The 20,000-nt window shown below is 42.8% G+C and overlaps 2 protein-coding genes across 2 annotated transcripts in view; both read left to right on the top strand.

Moving 5' to 3' along the window:
• LOC123500004 overlaps nucleotides 1-9,970 on the top strand; it is a 12,237-nt gene extending 2,267 nt beyond the window's left edge. The window contains 11 exon segments of the mRNA XM_045248603.1: nucleotides 1,637-1,821; nucleotides 2,268-2,364; nucleotides 2,466-2,620; nucleotides 3,163-3,367; nucleotides 3,370-4,127; nucleotides 6,270-6,629; nucleotides 6,872-7,001; nucleotides 7,428-7,591; nucleotides 7,825-7,929; nucleotides 8,242-8,358; nucleotides 9,179-9,970. Coding sequence (XP_045104538.1) covers nucleotides 1,637-1,821; nucleotides 2,268-2,364; nucleotides 2,466-2,620; nucleotides 3,163-3,367; nucleotides 3,370-4,127; nucleotides 6,270-6,629; nucleotides 6,872-7,001; nucleotides 7,428-7,591; nucleotides 7,825-7,929; nucleotides 8,242-8,358; nucleotides 9,179-9,544 — 2,642 coding nt within the window. The 3' untranslated portion in view covers nucleotides 9,545-9,970.
• Nucleotides 9,971-11,732: 1,762 nt separating this feature from the next.
• Nucleotides 11,733-20,000, top strand: part of LOC123499998 (formin-like protein 18) — a 17,901-nt gene continuing 9,633 nt past the window's right edge. Inside the window, exons 1-3 of the mRNA XM_045248591.1 lie at nucleotides 11,733-11,742; nucleotides 12,156-12,238; nucleotides 13,758-13,886. Coding sequence (XP_045104526.1) covers nucleotides 11,733-11,742; nucleotides 12,156-12,238; nucleotides 13,758-13,886 — 222 coding nt within the window. The remainder of the gene's footprint in view (nucleotides 11,743-12,155; nucleotides 12,239-13,757; nucleotides 13,887-20,000) is intronic.

Genomic DNA, 20,000 nt, shown 5'->3' with positions numbered 1-20,000 from the left:
TGTGTGTGTGTGTGTGTGTGTGTGCGCATATGTACAGATGTAGTGCGTGTTGAAGTACTTGTAATAGTGACAGATGTACATTGGCACTCTTTGGGACTATTTGACCTCTCAGCTCTGTACATAATAAGTGGCTGTTAGTGTTAGTGTTTGCTTGGACTAAATCTGCGAGGTCTGCACTTTTCAATCATTACTGCTGCTCTTATTACCGTAGTTCACCAGGCACACTATAAGACATTTCACCAACCACTCCTACAACTCAACATAGCACTTCAAACTACCTGATAAACCATTCACAATCACCACCTACACTTGCTACTAAGGAAGTGGTAAGATTGCGTGCCAGGGAACAGTTGGTAGCCCCACATGGATCTTGGCACTTACATAGGGTGGCACTCACTGATGGAGGGCCACGTCAGGGTGTCACTGATGGGGACGAGTGTGACTGGTTAGGGAGTCTCCAGTACTTGTGAGGTCTTTCCCATAAATAGTTGAGTTAGGTGGAATGACGAATGAATAAAGGAGGAGGCGGTGTGGAGGGACTGCAGGCGTGTTAAGGAGGGGTTGGTGGGCGTGTGGGCGTGGGTGTGGGTTGAAGGGTGAAGGAATGGTATGGTCCTCCTTTATTTATTTTTTTTGTGGTTCTGTGGTTCTCTATTTATTTGTATGTTTGTTTTTTTTTTCTTTTTTTTTTGTGGTTCTACGGTAAATGGTTATCGCTTTTTTTTTTAATCATATGTTTTCTACTTTTCATTTTGTTTCTATGGTTCTATGACATATTGTTCTTTATTTATTTATTTATGTTTTATGCTATTTCATCTTTTTTCACTTTTGGGAGTGAAGAAGGTAACTGTCACAAATACACTAGAAATCTTCGTTATATCCCCATTAGACGAAGTGGTGGTAGATTTTATGGCGAGGAATGACACACACACACACACACACACACACACACACACACACACACACACACACACACACACACACACACACACACTAATGGCAGGAAGCGTCTAGTTGGATTAGAATATTACAACCCTGTCCAAAAGAACACTGCTGACCGTCCATTGCACCTTGACACATTACACACCAGCGCCACACTTCCCTTCAATGACAAGTCCCCCGTCATTATTCCGCCACAGCTCAAGATTCTCAGATGAATAACACATCTTGCTCAGTCCTCCCTCCTCCATCCGTCATAAGTTTTGTTTCTCATTGTAACTTTATATTGCTTGCTTGTTTACTTTTCTTTTTTAACTGGAAATTTGGGTTTATGTTCCATTGTTCAAGTTTTAACCTCTTCAGTACTGGGACGCATTTTTACCACGAGTTTTGCATGCGGTTTGACTGTTTTATTGACATATAGGAAAGGTTTAAGGAGATCAAAGATTAATGGGCACAGTCTTCACTATTTCAATCCCCCCACATGAGTTTCTGTTGCTGTATAAAATCGCCAAATAGCAAGCAGAATGAATAAGAAAACACGTCATGCTACTGAAGGGGTTAATCTGTTTCTTTATTGTTGGTGTAATTTTTCACTATTTAACTATTTAAAACATTTTCTGTAATATAATTCTAATCATTTCTTAATTTGAACGCTAACGATTATTTAGTAGAATTTAAACTATCTCTTCATTAGATTCTCCAGCATTCCTTTATAAGCAGCATCACAAGGCCTGGTCCCGCGGTGTCACCCTGTCACCCTGCCATTGGTTCCTTGCAGGCGGGCAGCGGGTGGGCGTGGTGAGGTTCCAGACGGGCGACGTGGCCACTACCGAGTCTATGCTGGACACAGGCGTGGGTCACCTGCCCACTCTGCGTCAGGTGCGTGGACACAAGCGAACCTTTCCCTATCGCTTCATTTTTCTGCTTCAGGTTTTTTTTTTTTTTTTTTCTTCTTCTTTTTCTTTTTATTCCATTTCAGTATGTCCTCCTCCGCTCTGTTTTTCTTTTTTTTTTTTTATACATCGTGATTGATTTTCCTGTTTTCATATTTACCTACTCCTACTCCTGGTCCTCCTTCTTCCTTCCTCTTCCTCCTCTTTCCCATCGTTGGTGCCTGCGCAGGAAAGGAGCTGCGCTGAGGGTGTTTGCTTTCATCATCACTGGCGATAAACTTGACTTTTTCCATGATCGCTTTCCTTATTGTTATTTAGATTTCTGCAAGTATGTACCTCTGTCTCCCTCACCTCTCACATGCAGTACATATCCCCTCCTCCCTGTTGTCCCCTTCACTCTTATCAACCAGTCGCCCGTTTTCCCTTCCCCAGGTGACACTGATGGTGCACCTGAGGCTACGGCGCGTCACGTCCCACATCCCGCTGCTCAACTACGCCGTGGAAGGAGCCAACGAGGAGCTGTTTGTCGGTGAGTGTGTGTGTGTGTGTGTGTGTGTGTGTGTGTGTGTGTGTGTGTGTGTGTGTGTGTGTGTGACGTACAGCACCACTAGCCCCGTTCCCTTCCCGCAGAGCTGGTGCCCAAGAAGAAGGACATGCACGTGCAGTGCTGCGGCGGGCTGGTCTCTGAGGCCTTCAAGTTCAAGCTTCGCATGTTCCGCTGGCAGCACATCTGTGTGTCCATCAACCTGGACACCAGGATCATGCTCGTCATCTACGACGACCTGGTCAGTGTGTGTGTGTGTGTGTGTGTGTGTGTGTGTGTGTGTGTGTGTGTGTGTGTGTGTGTGTGTGTGTGTGTGTGTGTGTGTGTGTGCGTGCGTGCGTGCGTGAGTGCGCGCGCGTACTAGAGTTTATAGGCTTCAGCGTGAAAGGAGACAAAGCCACATTATACCTTTCTGTTCGGAGTCTAGAGCCTTTGAATTGTGGCTGCATGCGCCAACCCTCACCGCACTGAGACGCACAAAGAGTAGCGCAAGTATGAAAACATCAGATCGTGTGGACCAACAGAGAGCAACTTACGTCAAACAGCCTCCCCGATACCTTTTACCATTTATTAGATAAGGTCCAGTCAGATTTGGAGCCCATGATTAGCTGAGGTGCATTAGTACAAATTTGGCAGAAATATCTTGAGATACAAATCTATTTCAGTTCATATTTTTCTAAAGGATCATTTGTGGATGTGCTATGATGAATAGATTTTCTAGTCATGTAACCTCATATCATTGGCCACTAACACACTGTAATGTGCTCCCTTTCCTCCACGCAGGAGTACAGAGTCAAGCTGAAGATGCCTGCTCCGGAATGGAGCTCAAGAACTCGTATGGAGGTGGTGGGCGGCGGGCGTCTGGTGGTGGGACAGAAGCTGTACTCCATGGACGGGGACTTCATCGTCCTGGAGACCCTGGATGGGGAGGTGGGCGACTGGCGGTTGTACGACACTGCTCTAAACATGGACCAGATGAGGACCATACTCTCTGCCGCGAGGTGACGGACGTGCCCCCACCCATCATTGACCTGTCCACTGGCCACTTTGAGGTGCTGGGTCCCACCACCACTCGCAACATCTCCATGGCAGAGATCTGCAGTGACCGTGTCACTGGCTTCTACCTCTTCTTCCCTCAGAAGATGGTTTTCAGCCACGCCTACACCTGGTGTCGTAAACTGAAGGGCAACCTCATCCTGCCAGAAGATCCAGAAACCAACGCTTACTTCTTTGACCGTTTCGTGCCTTTCAAAGATACATGTGACGACATCTGGACGCATCTGTTCTGGATTGGCTCTGGCGGCAACCTGACCACGCGTGTCTGGGAGAGTCTCACAGATGGCCAGCCCATCAAGTGGTTTCAGTTTCTGCGGGAGTACCGCACCGTCACGCCAGAGTTCCAGTGCATCGCCGTGGTCACCCACGACCGCTACAAGTGGGCGGCATGTCCCTGCGACATTGAGACCTGTGTGTTGTGCAACTTCACTACACACCCAGAGATGCGCCTGCGCGGCCTCTGCAAGGACTCCGCTTTCGACAAACTTTTCTCTTTCCGTGATAGTGACAACTATGAATTGGTGTTCGACGGCCTGGCCCACGTGATGATGGAGGAGCAAAACAATACCTGGATTATGCGCAGCCGCCTGTACCCCTACCTGAAGGCAAAGATGATCTCCCAGTGGGTGGGGCAGTACCCGGTGGGCGTGCACACGTGGATCATTGAGGGAGACCGCTGCCGTCAAAAAGAGGTAGGTACTGTGTGTGTGTAATTCACTGTTTTGATCTGCTGCAGTCTCTGACGAGACAGCCAGACGTTACCCTACGGAACGAGCTCAGAGCTCATTATTTCCGATCTTCGGATAGGCCTGAGACCAGGCACACACCACACACCGGGACAACAAGGTCACAACTCCTCGATTTACATCCCGTACCTACTCACTGCTAGGTGAACAGCACCTACACGTGAAAGGAGACACACCCAAATATCTCCACCCGGCCGGGGAATCGAACCCTGGTCCTCTGGCTTGTGAAGCCAGCGCTCTAACCACTGAGCTACCGGGCCGTGTGTGTGTGTGTGTGTGTGTGTGCACTGTGGAGCCTGTGGAGAGTAGTTATGGGCACACAAAGTACAGTCAATTCTCGATTAAAGTGAATTTGAATAATGCTCTTTTGATTTACCGTGACTTGATATTTAAGGAGATACAATTAGATAACGCGATTTGTTCGATTTAACTCGACTCGATGACATCAAGCGCACCCCACGCTGCTTCTGGTGGGTTGTGGCTACACAACTTGTAGTGGCAGTGAACATCACGAGACAGTATAAGTGGCGGAGTGGCGGTGACACCAGTAGGATAACTGCAGGTGGGCATCAGGAGACAAAATTATACCAGTAGACATGTCAGCGCCAAGTCTCCCTTTCTCTCTCTTCCTGACTTGCTTCTTGGGTGGGGTGGGCCTGGGATGGAGTGACTGTGACGGTGGCTTCCTTCTTGCTAAACCAGAACGGAGTGAGGGCAGACTGCTCTCATCATTCCAGGACGTCACCTTGGAGTGACCGCTGATTGGCCCGTGTCTGGAACAGTCCTGACCCGATTAGCTACCTGTAGTCCTGACATCACAGTTTGCACTAAACACAGCGCTGCCAATGTCTATCTTCACTACCCACCCCTCAGCCACAGACGCCTCAACACAGTTGAAGAATACCGTTCGGGAGAAATCGGTAGTCTTAAGAACAAACACCACCTTCTAACAGCTCGGAAAGGCAACGATTAGGTAGGACTTACCTTCGCTGCAAAGGTGAAGTAAGACCCATGCCTTCGCATAAATTTTGTCTAAATATCCATCATCATTAGGTTTTTTTATGAACTAATTGACTAAAAACAAAAATATATTGGTTATCGTTCAAATAGCCTCCTTTACAAAAATTGTGATTGGAACCAAACCCAGGGATGGAATCTGCAACAGTAATAGGGCTGGTTCTCTTCGTGAATAAATTTTGGGCAAACCAAGAATTGTATTATTATTATAAAGCACATGAGATCCGCCATATGCCACCAAAATATGGAAATGGAGATCTGGACCCATAGGCGTAAGCCTCTTCCAGAAGGTCAACTGAAAGAAACTGTAAGCAAAATATTCCATGTTGCCTGTTTTGGAACGGAGAGGCAGTGGGGTCTAGACTGCGTGACTCAGTCAGTTGATGTGATGGTAAACAAACACTGCTACCAACCACCACCGAATTATACTCATGGTTTATTGAGTTAAATACACAATTATAAATGTATGAGTACAGGATAATGTTCCCGGCATATAAACTCATTTGACAAATCACCTTGAATTGATCATTTTCTAATAACCTGAAGAAGACAGATGTGCAGGTGAGAATATGTTTTTATTGTTTTCGTGACTTAGTGATACATCAGTAGTATTTTAAGGTTTCAGTAACAAAATTCCCAAAATAGGTAGACTTTCCAAGTGGTCAGGAATGTAACTCCCCTATTACCATTGCTTTCTATGGAAAATTATGTTTAAATAACGCGATTTTGAATAACACGACGTCCCCAGGGACGTAATCCTCACGTTAATCGAGAGTTGACTGCAGTTTGGTTCCCGTGGCCACGCTCATGCGCCGCCACTTCAATGTGGAATTTTCACAGAATTACGGGCTAGGATAGGATAGTTCCTATTTGAAAGCCCATCCATGAGGGAGCCGTTACCCCGAGTGTAAGCCTTTCCTACATTTTGACCGTGGCCAAGATTCGAACCCGTGCGCTTGGGGACCCCACGGACCTCAAAGCGTGCGTGGTTTCACTGTACCACACTGACGGTACTCTTGTCTGTTTTGCCACATTCCCTCCTCCTTCCCTTGACTGCCACCTCGCCGCCAGGTGGAGCTGCTGCTGACGTCTTGCCACGATGACGAGTACACCTGCAATGACGGCTCGTGCATCAAGAAGGACCGCCGCTGTGACCTGAGCGTGGACTGTGCCGACCAGAGCGACGAGATGGACTGCTCCGTGGTGATGGTGCCCCCCGGCTACTCCGCACAGCTGCCACCGCCCACCTACAAGGGCACCTCGCTGCCCATCTTCTTTTCCCTCAACATCACCTCAGTCCGGACATTTGATCTGGTCTCTTTCACCATCGGCATCGACGCATATATCAAGATGCAGTGGAGAGACCGGCGACTGAAATACAACAACCTGCTGGCCAATATGCGCGCCAACAAGCTGAGGGAGTGGAAGAAGGTACGCGTGACAGTATGACATGAGAGTGCAAGCTCTGGAGGATTAGATGATGGAAAAACGTTTGGATGATTTTGAAAATAAAACTAATGAAAGACTTGGAAAAATGAAAAGAGACTGTGACTAGTATGCCTAGAGATACTGATGTGATGGAAATAATAAAGACTTGCCTTCCTTACCCCAAGAGTCTCCCAGTATTTCCTCTTGGACCCGCTATCACTTTGTTTGTAACCATTTCCTCTCAGGTGTGGACGCCGATCCTGGAAATAGAGGACGGAACGAAGAGCGCGGTGGAGATCAAGACACACTCGCAGTCGGCCTACGTGGTGCGGGCTGCGGGACCTCTGCCTGACGACGACACCACCATCAGAGAAGGTCCCTGTGTGTGTGTGTGTGTGTGTGTGTGTGTGTGTGTGTGTGTGTGTGTCCTTATGATCTATTTCTAAACCTATCTATCAATCCCAAGTCTAGGTTCAAATGAGTGACTTAGGCACATGAATCAAAATCGAACGTCTCCTGTTTGTGACTCCAGGTTAAAATTCACCCCACTATCAGTCCAATGAGTGTAAATGAAAGTGACTCCAGGACCCAAGTGAAAATAGACATGATCTGTTAATGAATAAATCTGCCAGTCCTTCAATCTGTCTATCAGTATGTGTGAAAGAGATATAACCTCCTCTTCATCCGTAAACATAATTAAGAGTGAACTGTGAAGCCTTAGAACAAAGCTTCACTCACCTTCAAATGCCCGTGTCTGAACAGTGAGGCAAGGGAACATAACGCATGCTCTCCACCTGACAGACATAGCCTACAGCGGCCTGGACAACCCTCTAGTCTTCCAGGACGAGGCGACGCTGACCTTCAAATGTTACTTCGAGTTGATGATGTACCCGTTTGACCGACAGAAGTGTTTCATTGTCTTTAAGATGAAGGACATGACGGAGGAGCTCGGCACGCTGGTCAAGGCGAGTCACGAGTTACGGGTCACGAGTCACGGGTCACGGATCACGGGTCACGAAGCATCCAGGAGTGTTGAAAGGGGATCAGATGCACCACTGGAAGACAATGAGAACGATTATATATTCCTGATGTGAAAATGAGCACTAATTGAAGATGAATGTAAAACTAATACTCTCTCTCTCTCTCTCTCTCTCTCTCTCTCTCTCTCTCTCTCTCTCTCTCTCTCTCGCCGCGGCAGGAGGGGCAGGGCGTGACCTTTGTGGGGTCGAGGCGTCTGCTGGAGTACACTCTCTACTCAGAAGCCTTCAAGAACTACACCAACAACGAGATTAGTCATATCGAGGTGCACACACACACACACACACACACACACACACACACACACACACACACACACACACACACACACACACACATTATTATATCCATCTCTTTTATGTTTTTTTTTTCTTTCTTTAGGTTTATTCATTCATTTGTTTATTTATTTATTTAGTGTTTGTTTGTGTGTTTTGAAATAATTTTGTGATAAAGTATACTTGTGTTGGTTCATAAAGTACTAATGAATCTCTCTCTCTCTCTCTCTCTCTCTCTCTCTCTCTCTCTCTCTCTCTCTCTCTCTCTCTCTCTCTCTCTCTCTCTCTCTCTCTCTCTCTAGATCGAGTTTGAGTTCCGAAATCAGTACAGTTATTACATTAGCAACACGTTCCTGCCCAGCCTCATCCAGGTCATCATCTCGCTGGTAACACTGCGCTTCGACCTCGCTGACTTCCAGGTGTGTGTGTGTAACGCGACATCCTCCTTCCATCCTGCAGGACCCCATCATGGTATCCTTGTTTTAGTGAAGTTTGCAGTGTCTCAACCCACAAAAACTCTTAATCCATCTGTCCATCTCCCCATAAAAGATCCTACCAGTAACTCCACGTCCTTCTCATATCCTACAGGACCCTCCATCACGGTATCCTTCTTGTTTTAGTGATTTTTGCAGTGTTTCAACCCAAAAACTCTTAATCCATCCACCCCCCACAAAATATCCTACGAGTAACCCCCACATCCTTTCATCCTATAGGACCGCATCATGGTATCCTTGTTTCAGTGATTTTTGCAGTATGTCAATCCTAAGAACTTTTAATCCATCTGTGTATCTCCTCATAAAAGATCCCACGACAAGCACCACATCCTTCTTCCATCCTACAGGACCCTATCATGGTATCCTACCTATCCTTCTTGTCTCAGTGGTGTTTGCAATATATCAATCCTAAGAACTTTTAATCCACCTGTCCATCTTCCCATAAAAGATCCTACGACTAAACCCATATCCTTCCATCCTACAGGACCTCATCATGGTATCCTACTTATCCGTCTTGTCTCAGTGGTGTTTGCAGTGTCTCAACCCAAAAAATCTTCACCTTTCTATCTCCCCATAAGAGATCCTACGAGTAACCCCACATCCTTCCATCCTGCAGGACTCCATCACGACATCCTTCTTATCTCAGTGATGTTCTGCAGTGTATCAACCCTAAACACTTTTAATGCATCCTTCCATCTCCCCACAAAAGATCCTACGAGTAAACCCACATCCTTCCATCCTACAGGACCGCATCATGGTATCCTTAACCTCCCTGCTGGTGTTGGCGACCTTCTTCACACAGACCAGCCAGAGCATCCCCAAGACAGCCTACCTGAAGCTCATAGACGTGTGGTTTGTGGGACTCATCTTTGGGGATTTCTGTATGATCATTTCCCTGGTTTACGTGGAGACTCTGAGGCTGAAGGAGGCGCAGGGAAGGGGCATCAAAGTCACGCCCTTCATGCCCATCAGTGACAAGAAGCCTGCGACCTACATGGAGTCCAGGGCGGCAAGGATTAATAGGATGTTTATCAAGTTGTTTTCTGTGTCCATTGTGCTGATGCTCATGTGTTTTGTGCCCACGTGTATGTATGCTATCCTGGCGCCCTGAGAGAGAGAGAGAGAGAGAGAGAGAGAGAGAGTTACTGACAGGATCTTTTATGGGAGATGGACAGATGGATCAAGAGTTTTTGTGGGTTCAGACACTGCAAACTTCACTAAAACAAGAATACCATGATGGGGTCCTGCAGGATGGAAGAAGGATGTGGAGTTACCGGCAGGATCTTTTGGTATAAATAAAAAAAAAAAAAGAGAGAGAGAGAGGAGGGGACGACGTGTATTTCGAGACAGAGAGAAAGAAAGTGAAAGATACATATTTTGAAACGCTCTGCTCTCTCATCACAGAGATATCAGTCAGATGTTCAAACGTGTCTCGTGTTAATCATATAGAAATCTTGTTAATCTCCAAATATTATCACAAATTTCGGGGTATTTGGTGTATAGACTAGCATATACGTATTAAATGTTTATTATATTACTGTAATTTACCGTGAAAAGGAGGAGGAGGAGGAGGAGGAGGTGAATGGAAAGTAAACAGTATCATGTAGTTGTTTTTTCTTCTACCTTCATTAACCCCTTCAGTACCAGGACACCTTTACATATCTATTCTTACTTTTGGGTGATTTTATACAGCTTCAGGTACTTTTGTGGGGATTAAAATAGCAAAGATTGACTATTAATCCTCCGACCTCCATTGACCCTTCCTAATGTCAATAAAATGGTAACAATGTGTCCCAGTACTGAAGGGTTAAGTATGATGTAATGTATAGTGAAATATTCCCTGTATATCACATCGAGTATTTCAATGTATCTCTGGTATATGGGATAGATACGTGAAAAGGAGAGAAGGAAGGAGAGTAGGCTTCAAATAAAACGTATTATTTAAATGTTTTCCTCAACTCTCATTAAGTAAAGTGTAATATATAGCAAAGTATTCCCTGGTTATCTCACATCGAGTATTTCATTGCATTTCTTGGGTGTGCAGAGTAGGAAAAGGAAAAGAAGAGAAGGAAGGAGAGTAGGCTTCAAATAAAACGTATTATTTAAGTGTTTTCCCTCAACAGTAAAGTATTCCCTGGTTATCTCACATCGAGTATTTCATTGCATTTCTTGGGTGTGCAGAGTAGGTAAATGAAAAGGAGAGAAGGAGAGTATCAAGTATATTTTCCTTCAAGTTTCATTAACCCCTTCAGTACCAGGACGTGTTTTCATATTCATTCTGCTTACTATTCAGCTATTTTATACAGCTTCAGATACTTATGTCGGGGATTAAAATAGTGAAGACTGTGGCCACTAATCTTCCAATGACCTTCATAGACCCTTCCTAATGTATATAAAACCGTTTAATCCTACTCAAAACTCGTAGTAAAAATGCGTTCCAGTACTGAAGAGATTAAATAGAGTGTAATATACAGTAAAGTATTCTCTGGGCATATCACATCGAGTATTTCAGTGTATTTCTTGGGTGTACAGTGTAGGTAAATGAGAAGAAGAGAAGGAGAATATCAAGCAAAACGTGTTATGTAAATGTTTTCCTTCTAACCTCATTTAAGTAAGAGGTAAAATATATTAAAGTATTCCCTGCTCATATCATATCAAGTATTTCAGTGTATTTCTTGGGTGTGTGGCGTAGATAAGCGAGACTCGAGTGTGTATTCTTAACCCCTTCAATACTTGGACATATCTTTACCTTGAAATTTGGGTGTGATAAGACCATTTTTTTGGCATTAGGAAGGGTCTATGGAGGTCAGAAGATTAAAGGCCAAAATCTTCACCATTTTAATCCCCAACATAAGTTTCTGAAGCTGTAGAAAAATCACCAAATCGAGAGTAGAGTGAAAATGAAAACGCGTCATGGTACTGAAGGGGTTAAAAGACACAGAGAAGACGAGCCAGGTTTCAGAAGTGTGTTTCTCCTGTACCTTGTTAATTTGTCACTAGAACCATAAAAATATCCTTGAAAACCAGGAGCCTTTTGTAATAGTGAAGGTGTAGCGCTGAACTGCTTCCAAATACGAGCTAAGGTGTGGGTCAGTGTGTGGTGTGATGCTGGCCACGTCTTGTCATCTGAATAGCGTCATTGAGTGTCTGATCACGAAAACATGTAGGCAGAATATTTTAACACGTATCCTGCTGCTTTTCTATACTTTAATCTGATTTTTTTCTTCATGTTATTTTCCATATTTTATTTTCTTTCTATCGTTTATTAACTTTTTTGCTTTCATATTCACAGAGTAACGATGTATCTCTGTATTTTACCCATTAACTGCTGCTTTTTCTATCATTTTTCTTTGTTTCTGTTACTTTAATATGTCTTTCTATATATTTTAACCTTTTTTTGCCCTGATTAACCTGACGTATCTCTAAATTTTACCCATTAATTGCTGCTTCTCTATATTTTTCTGTCTTTCTATTACTTTAATCCGTCTTTCTAATATATGCATTTTATTTTTCTTATCTCCCATACACTGAGTAACCTGACACATTTCTGAATTCTACCCATTAACTGCTGCTTCCCTATACGTTTCTGTCTTTCAATATCTTTTTAATCTTTCACCTTTCATTCACTAACGCATCTTTAATCAAATTCTCCCCCTTAACTGCCTTTACACCGATAAATAGTGGAGTTTTTCTAACCCCAGCTATTAATTTGTCTGTTTCAGGTGGTGTGGTGCTCTTCACTCACTCAGTGGCTGATAAACACTCTCAGTATCTTCCCGTCGAGATTAATTGTGTCACTTCTCTTGTGAGTGGCGCGGGGTGAGCCAGACAGCCAGCCAGCTTTGCGCGTGTCCACCCATTCGTGCCTCGTGCTATGGCGGGGTGACTTGGTTAAAAATGTAACAAAAAACGATGGTTATTTTAAAAGCAAACCATTTTTATATACAAGAACGAGAGATAGATGAATGTTATTAATTCTCTCTCTCTCTCTCTCTCTCTCTCTCTCTCTCTCTCTCTCTCTCTCTCTCTCTCTCTCTTATCTCATCTTCCACTACACACTATCACATTCCACTACTATCATTTGTTCAAGATTCATATGTAAACCAAAGTACATTCCATCCCTTCCCTTCCTCCTTATCTCTCTCTTTATCTATTTTGTCTTCCCTCCTTTTCTCTCCTCCTTTATCTATATTCTACTGGTTCCATGATAAAATTGTTGAGTTTGTCCTTAATCCGGTAACATATACGCTTCACACACACACACACGTTTATTTATCTCTCTCTCTCTCTCTCTCTCTCTCTCTCTCTCTCTCTCCACCAAACATTTTTTCTCACAATTTCTTACCAAGTGTCTAAATGAAGGTTGTTTGTATCTAAATTTAATGCTTTTCTCTGGCTTCATTTCACTCAATACTACCCAAAAACAACAGTGCCATTCAGTCAACACCTGTGCTGGGTTTTTTTCAGGTTAATTAAGCAGTAGTGGTAGTCATAACAACATTACTTCATTGGGAAAGATATGCCACGTTACCCGTAATATTTGTGGCGTTCTGTGTGTCATTAGGCTTTTTTCCTTACCTGTGAGTTAATTAGTGGACCAAAGAGATTATTATACTACTACTATACTATTACTATACTACTATTATTACTACTACTTTCAAAAGGCTCTAATTTAACCCCTTCAGTACAGGAACACATTAATTACCTTGAGATTTGTGTACAATTAGACCATTTTATTGACATTAGGAAGGGTCTATGGAGGTAAATGGCCACAGTCTTCACTACTTTAATTCCCTCGTAAGTTTCTGCAGCTGAATATAATTAAGTCACCAAATAGTAAGCAGAATGAATGTGGAAATACGTCATATGGTACTGAAGGGGTTAAATAACAGGAGATTTTAAAGGTGTTTTTTTTTTTTTTAAGGTTCTAGTGACAGATTAGCATGATATGAACAGGAGAAACGCCCTTGAGAACGCCCTTGAATCTATGTAGAGAGAGAGAGAGAGAGAGAGAGAGAGATCAAGGCAGTGAAAACATTTGAACTCATTTTATTATTCTTGCTAACAGATTTTTTATAATATAGGGACATCGAGAGAGAGAGAGAGAGAGAGAGAGAGAGAGAGAGAGAGAGTAAATGGCAATGTAGGAATAAGGAAAGGAGAAAAAACCATAAGAAAAAAGAAAAAAAGAAAAATACCAGAGAGAGAGAGAGAGAGAGATAAACGAATAAGTGAATGGCGATATGGGAGAAAGAAAAAAGGAAAAATAAAAGCAAAAGTAAGAAAGATGTGAAAGAAAATACGAGAGAGAGAGAGAGAGAGAGAGAGAGAGAGAGAGTCACCCCACCACCTCCAGATGTCGCTTGAGTTTGTTTACGAAAGCAACAGGTGACTTCTTCCCTCTCTCTCCCTCTCACCACACCTCTCACCACACCCACCACACCCCCGCCACGGTGAGTACCCCCTACCACACCCCAACACACCCCACACACTGCCATGGGGGTGAAAATAAGGCTAAAACACGTCCAGATGGCATGGGGGTGTCTGTCTGTCTGTCTGTCTGTCTTGTACCTTGCAACACCTTCAGTTCAGTATTGCGTGTGTTACCTACACACACACACACACACACACATTTGTTATTATTGTTTTGTGTTTGTCTTTTTTCGTTTTCTTTTCTTTTTCATCTTTTTACTGTTTGGGTTCATTTCTTTTCCTTTTCCTTTTCCTTTTCCTTTTTTCGTTTTGTTTGTTGTCTTTATTGTTTTGCTCTTATTTCCCGTGTTTTGTTTGTTTTGTCTTTAGTTGGTTGTTTTATTTATTTTTCTTTTTCTCCTCTCTCTCTCTCGTTCTCTTTTTAATCTATTTGTCAAGTTTTCTTCTTCTTCTTCTTCTTCTTCTTCTTGTGTTGTGGCACCCTCTTCCTCCAATTTAATCAGTCAGTCAGTCTTCTTCTTCTTCTTCTTCTTCTTCTTCTTCTTCTTCTATTTCTGCTTCTGCTTTTCTGTTGTGGCATCTTCTCCCTTCCTTTTTAATTGATCAATCTTACATTTCTTATTATTTCTTTTTCTTATTATTTCTTATTCTCATTCTTATTTTGTTTTTTTCTGTTTTTCCTGTGTAAGTCTTCTCTTCTGATGGGGCCACAAATCTTAACCTAACCTTACCTAAATTGACCTTACCTTACCTAACCTCACCTCACCTAACCTAACCTAACCTATCCCTTACCAAACTTAACCTAACCTAACCTAACCTCGCATCTTAGTTAATGTAGCATTCTGGCACATCCCCACCACACCTTCCCCTCGGCCAGCTGTACCATTTCAACATTTAACATAGAGTAAGAAGATACTGGATGGGTCATGGAATTAGATTGAGCATGGCAGAAGACTGGAAGATGTTTGTGTGTGTGTGTGTGTGTGTGTGTAATGCTTGTTTTCTGTTGATCAGCGCTCTTATTCCAAAGACAGATGGTTTTCCTCAAGGGCTGACAGCCATGCATTCCTCAGGACGCCATTCAGACTGGGACCCCGGAGACACTAGAGTAGACACATGTTAGCGGCTGGAGTCTTTGTTTGTGATGTGAGGGAATGTTTGAGCGTGTGGGTGTGGTGAGGCAGAGAGGAAGGTGTTGGAGGTGGTGAGGGACAAATAGCATATGTGGGACTCGAGAAATAAGTAGTACAGGAAAAATGCTTTAAGTAGAACTGCATTAATGAGATCGCTGCCACTCTCCGATGACTGTTTCCCTGTTTCCATCTATGCATGTTGTTGGTGAGGATTGAAGACTTGTGATGATTTAATTTGATCCCATTTGTGTATTGTCTTTTATTAACCACTCCAGTACCATGATGTGTTTCCATATTCACTCTGCTCACTATTTTGGTGATTCTGTACAGCTTCAGAAACTCATGGGGGGTTAAAATAGTGAAAACTGTGGCCATTAATCTTCTGACCTCCATAGACCCTTCATAATGTCAATAAAATGGTCTAATCACACAAATCTCAAGGTAAAAATGTGTCCCAGTATTGAAAGGGTTAATCTTCTGACCTCTGTTGACTGTTCATAATGTCAATAAAATGGTCTGATCACACTCAAAATTCATGGTAAAAATGCATCTTAGTACTGAAAAGGTTAAGATGAACACTCTTCGTATAAGGAATGTCAGCCAACCAACCCACACTTCCCAGCTGCTTTGTGTGAGTGTGTTCCGGCCAGCAGGGCTCTCTCAATACTTCCAGCGGCTACCATTGCCACCTGTATATTGACACACACACACACACACACACCGCGTAGTGTAGTGGTTAGCACGCTCAACTCACAATCGAGAGGGCCGGGTTTGAGTCTCGGTAAGCGGCAAGGCAAATGGGCAAGCCTCTTAATGTGTGGCCCCTGTTTACCTAGCAGTAAATAGGTACGGGATGTAACTCGAGGGGTTGTGGCCTCGCTTTCCCGGTGTGTGGAGTGTGTTGTGGTCGCAGTTCTGCCCGAAGATCGGTCACTACGAGTTCTGAGCTCTTTCTGTAGGGGAAAGGCTGGCCAGGTGACCAGCAGACGACCATGGTGGTGAATACACACACACACACACACACCTTTTTGCTTCCTATGGGCACAAACTATTTCCTCTGATAGCTAAGTGTGTGTTGTCTATAGTAAAGATAAGAAGATAGAAGAAAGAATGAATAATACAAAAGATATAAAGGTAGATAGAAAGATAAATAAATAAATAGATAGATAGATGGATAGAAGGAAAAAGGAATAATGACACAAAAGGATAAGATTTGAGAAGTGTCTTGTAGCCGTGTGAAAGAGTAATAGAGAAGCAGGAAAGAAGTTGTAAATAAGATGAAAAAGAAAGAAAGGCTGAGAATATTTGTCAAGTCTTGTATTGCGGAGGTGGACGGAACAGTGGTGGGAGAAGAAAGCTTTTAATAATTCATGTTTTTATTTTTTTTTTCCCTTTGTTGTTGTTGTTGTTGTTGTTATTGTTATTATTATTATTATTATTATTATTATTATTATTATTATTATTATTACTTTATTGTTCTTCTTCTTGTTCTTCTTCTTCTTCTTCTTCTTCTTCTTCTTCTTCTTCTTCTTATTCTTCCTTTTTCTTCTTCTTCTTCTTCTCTTCTTCTTCTTCTTCTTCTTCTTCTTCTTCTTCTTCTTCTTCTTCTTCTTCTTCTTCTTCTTACCTTCCTCTTCTATTCCTTCTCTTCCTCTTTTCCTTCCCTTTATCTCTCTCTATTCCTGTATTCCTTCTTTCTTTCTTTCTTTCTTTCTTTGGCATTGAAATTATAAAACTCAAATTATGACCACCATTTCCGTGTTTTGCTCAGAATATCACCACTCACTTTCAAGGACTACACACACACACACACACACACACACACACACACACACACACACACACACACACACACACACACACACACACACACACACATTTCCTACTAGTGAATTAAAATCATTCTTGTCTTGTATATTTGGTGTTTGCCTTGAATATGGTGTGTGTGTGTGTGTGTGTGTGTGAGTGAGTGTGAGTGGTGCTTGTTGGTAGGCAAGCTTGGTGAGCAGAGGGACCTTGTAGTGGTAGTGGTGACAGTGGCGGTGGTGGTGGTGTTGTGTCCTTTGTAAATCAGGTTAGAGACACTGAGCAGGTGGAGGAGTAGTGGTGAATGGTGAGGAGAGAGAGTGGCAGGCAGCAGAGGTAGGTGAATGGTGAATAATGGTGAAATGTTTAGTGAAATATTGATCTTGATATAATTTAATAGAATCACCATTTTGTATTTTAGATATGTGTTTTTGGTGTTTTTTTAAGTTTGTGTGGATGAAAAAAGTGAAGGAAAGAGTTATTGTGTGATATATTAGTTAGTTTAGACCATAATGATTCTCTCTACCTTTGTTGTATTGAATTTAAGTCTTATTTAAGCCCTCCAGTACCATGATGCATTTCCATATTCATTCTGGTGACTATTTGGTGATTTTACAGCTTCAGAAACTCATGTGGGGGATTAGAATAGTGAAGACTGTGGCCATTAATCCTCTGACCTCCATCGACTCTTCCTAATGTCAATAAAATCATCTAATCATACACAAAACTTAAGGTGAAAATGTGTCCCAGTACTGAAGGGGTTAATAAAAAAATGTGTCCCAGTACTGAAGGGGTTAGTGTAAAAATGTGTCCCAGTACTGAAGGGGTTTGTTTAAAAATGTGGCCCAGAACTGAAGGGGTTAAGTTAAGGAAGTTTCAAGACATTTATCCCTTTCTATTGGCTAACTCTCATTTCTGTTTGGGGACTGGCATCTCAGTGGACCTTTTTTTTATTTATTCATTAGTATTATTTTTTTTTTTATCATTTGTTGCATCTTATATAAAAAAAAAGATAAAGGAAACATGAGCAAGAGAGAGAGAGAGAGAGAGAGAGAGAGGCACCAGGTAAAATCGTTATTAGACAGGTATAAAACAGCAGTGCACCTTTCCTTTCTCCTTCCCTTATTGTAAAGCGTGTTTTTGACCTAAACTGGCTGGTCTTAACCCCTTCAGTACTGGGACACATTGTTACCTTGAGTTTTGTGCACGATTAGACCATTTTATTGACATTAGGAAGGGTCTATGGAGGGCAGAAGATTAATGACCACAGTCTTCACTATTTTAAACCCCCACATGAGTTTCTGAAGCTGTATAAAATCACCAAATAGTCACCAGAATGAATATGGAAATGCGTTATGATACTGAAGGAGTTAATGTGTATATCCCTGAAGCTTTGGCCTTTATGAGTGACCACATTCTCTCTCATCACACACACACACACACACACACACACACACACACACACACACACACACACACACACACACACACACACACACACACACACACACACACACCTTTTCTGCTTCTTCTATGCACTAAATCTTTCCCTCAATAGCTAAATGTGTGTGTGTAAATTGAAGGTGGGAAATAAGTGCTGATTTGCATGTTTGTTCAGTGATTGGAGTGGAAAGGTTAGGCACACTTGATGCTGGGGTAAAGTCAAGGGTGAATGAAGTGTGTGGGGGGGGGAGGGGTTGTTTATAGTTTAGCATAGGTGGTAAATTTCTCTCTCTCTCTCTCTCTCTCTCTCTCTGTCATTGTGCAACTCTCTACCTACATCTGTATTTCAAAAAGTGTGTGTGTGTGTGTGATTTTGTTTATTATATATGATTACATGACTAGCAGGGTTTTTTAAGAGTGTGTCTCCAGTTAATAATGTAGAAATCTTGTCACTCTGCCTCTAGAACCGCAAAAACACCTTGAGAAAACGGGTGAAAATTTAGATAAAGCCTTTTGAAGTAGAGGAGATGAAAAGCAGAAGGGTTTGAGAATACTTTGAACCAGTGTATTCATTATCCCTTCAATGTAACCCCTTCACATGCCTTGGAGGATTGGTACAGTGAGAGAACAAGGTGTATGAACCCATTAATTAGTGAGTTTATTGTAGTTACCCATATATAGAGCCAGTATCTTTAGTATCTCCTTTCCCAGTGTCTCCATCTTCTTTCCATCTCCTCACTGACCTTAGAAAACTTATGGTGAGAGAGCAAGGCATTATAACCTTTAATTAGTGAGTATATTGAGTTTATTTATTTTTTTCCTACACCATGTGGTCTTATCCTAGTCGTGGCGAGAAAATAATGCGTTTTTAATGGCATTTTTACGGTTCTAGAGGCAGAGTGACAACATTTCTACATTACAAACAGGAGAAACACTCTTGAAAACCCCGCTAGTCATCCCTGTGGCCTTGAAAACAGTCTGAGGAGAGAATAAAACATCTCTTAATACGGACAATGGTGCCTAATCCTGCTTCTAATCCTCCTCAATATCAACCCCCTCTGTGTCACTTATACCGCTCATTGGTGCCCTAATCTTCTTGTCCTTAGAGATTGTGTGCTATCTGAATGGTATCCGGGGCAGGGTGTCTGTGAGTGTCCGGGAAGGGGGGGGCGTGATGTCAAGGCTACGCTGGTTTCGTTTGGTGATTGCTGTGATTTGGTGAGGAAAGATGGTGGTGGTGGTGGTGGTGTCAGGTTAGCTTAAATTAGCCTAGCCTGACTTTTCTTCTTCTTCTTCTTCTCCCGTGAGAGAATGAACAAGATGAGGGAAGAAACTGATGTTGGAGTGAGTGAGTGAGTGAGTGAGTGAGGAGGAGGAGGAGGAGGATAGTAACATCAAAGAGGAGGAGGAGGAAGAGGAGGAAGAAGAAATATGTCATTCAGAAGAGTGATACTAATGAGGAACACACACACACACACACACACACACACACACACACACACACACACACAGAGAGAGAGAGAGGAGATGAGGGAGAAGGCAATCCAATCATTTTTTTCTTCTTCAGCTTCCCAATCCTCCTCCTCCTCCTCCTCTTCCTCCTCTTCCTCCTCCTCCTCCTCCTCCTCTAGGACAAAACAATAACCATTTTCTTTCATTCTCTCTCACAACTTGTTACAGAAAACCGTCCTCTCTCTCTCTCTCTCTCTCTCTCTCTCTCCTAGTAGATTAGTTCATTAATTCTGTCTACGT

The sequence above is a fragment of the Portunus trituberculatus genome, chromosome 8 (genome assembly GCF_017591435.1).
Source record: "Portunus trituberculatus isolate SZX2019 chromosome 8, ASM1759143v1, whole genome shotgun sequence".
NCBI classification, from domain to species: Eukaryota; Metazoa; Arthropoda; class Malacostraca; order Decapoda; family Portunidae; genus Portunus; species Portunus trituberculatus.
This window is presented reverse-complemented; position numbering and strand designations above follow the sequence as displayed.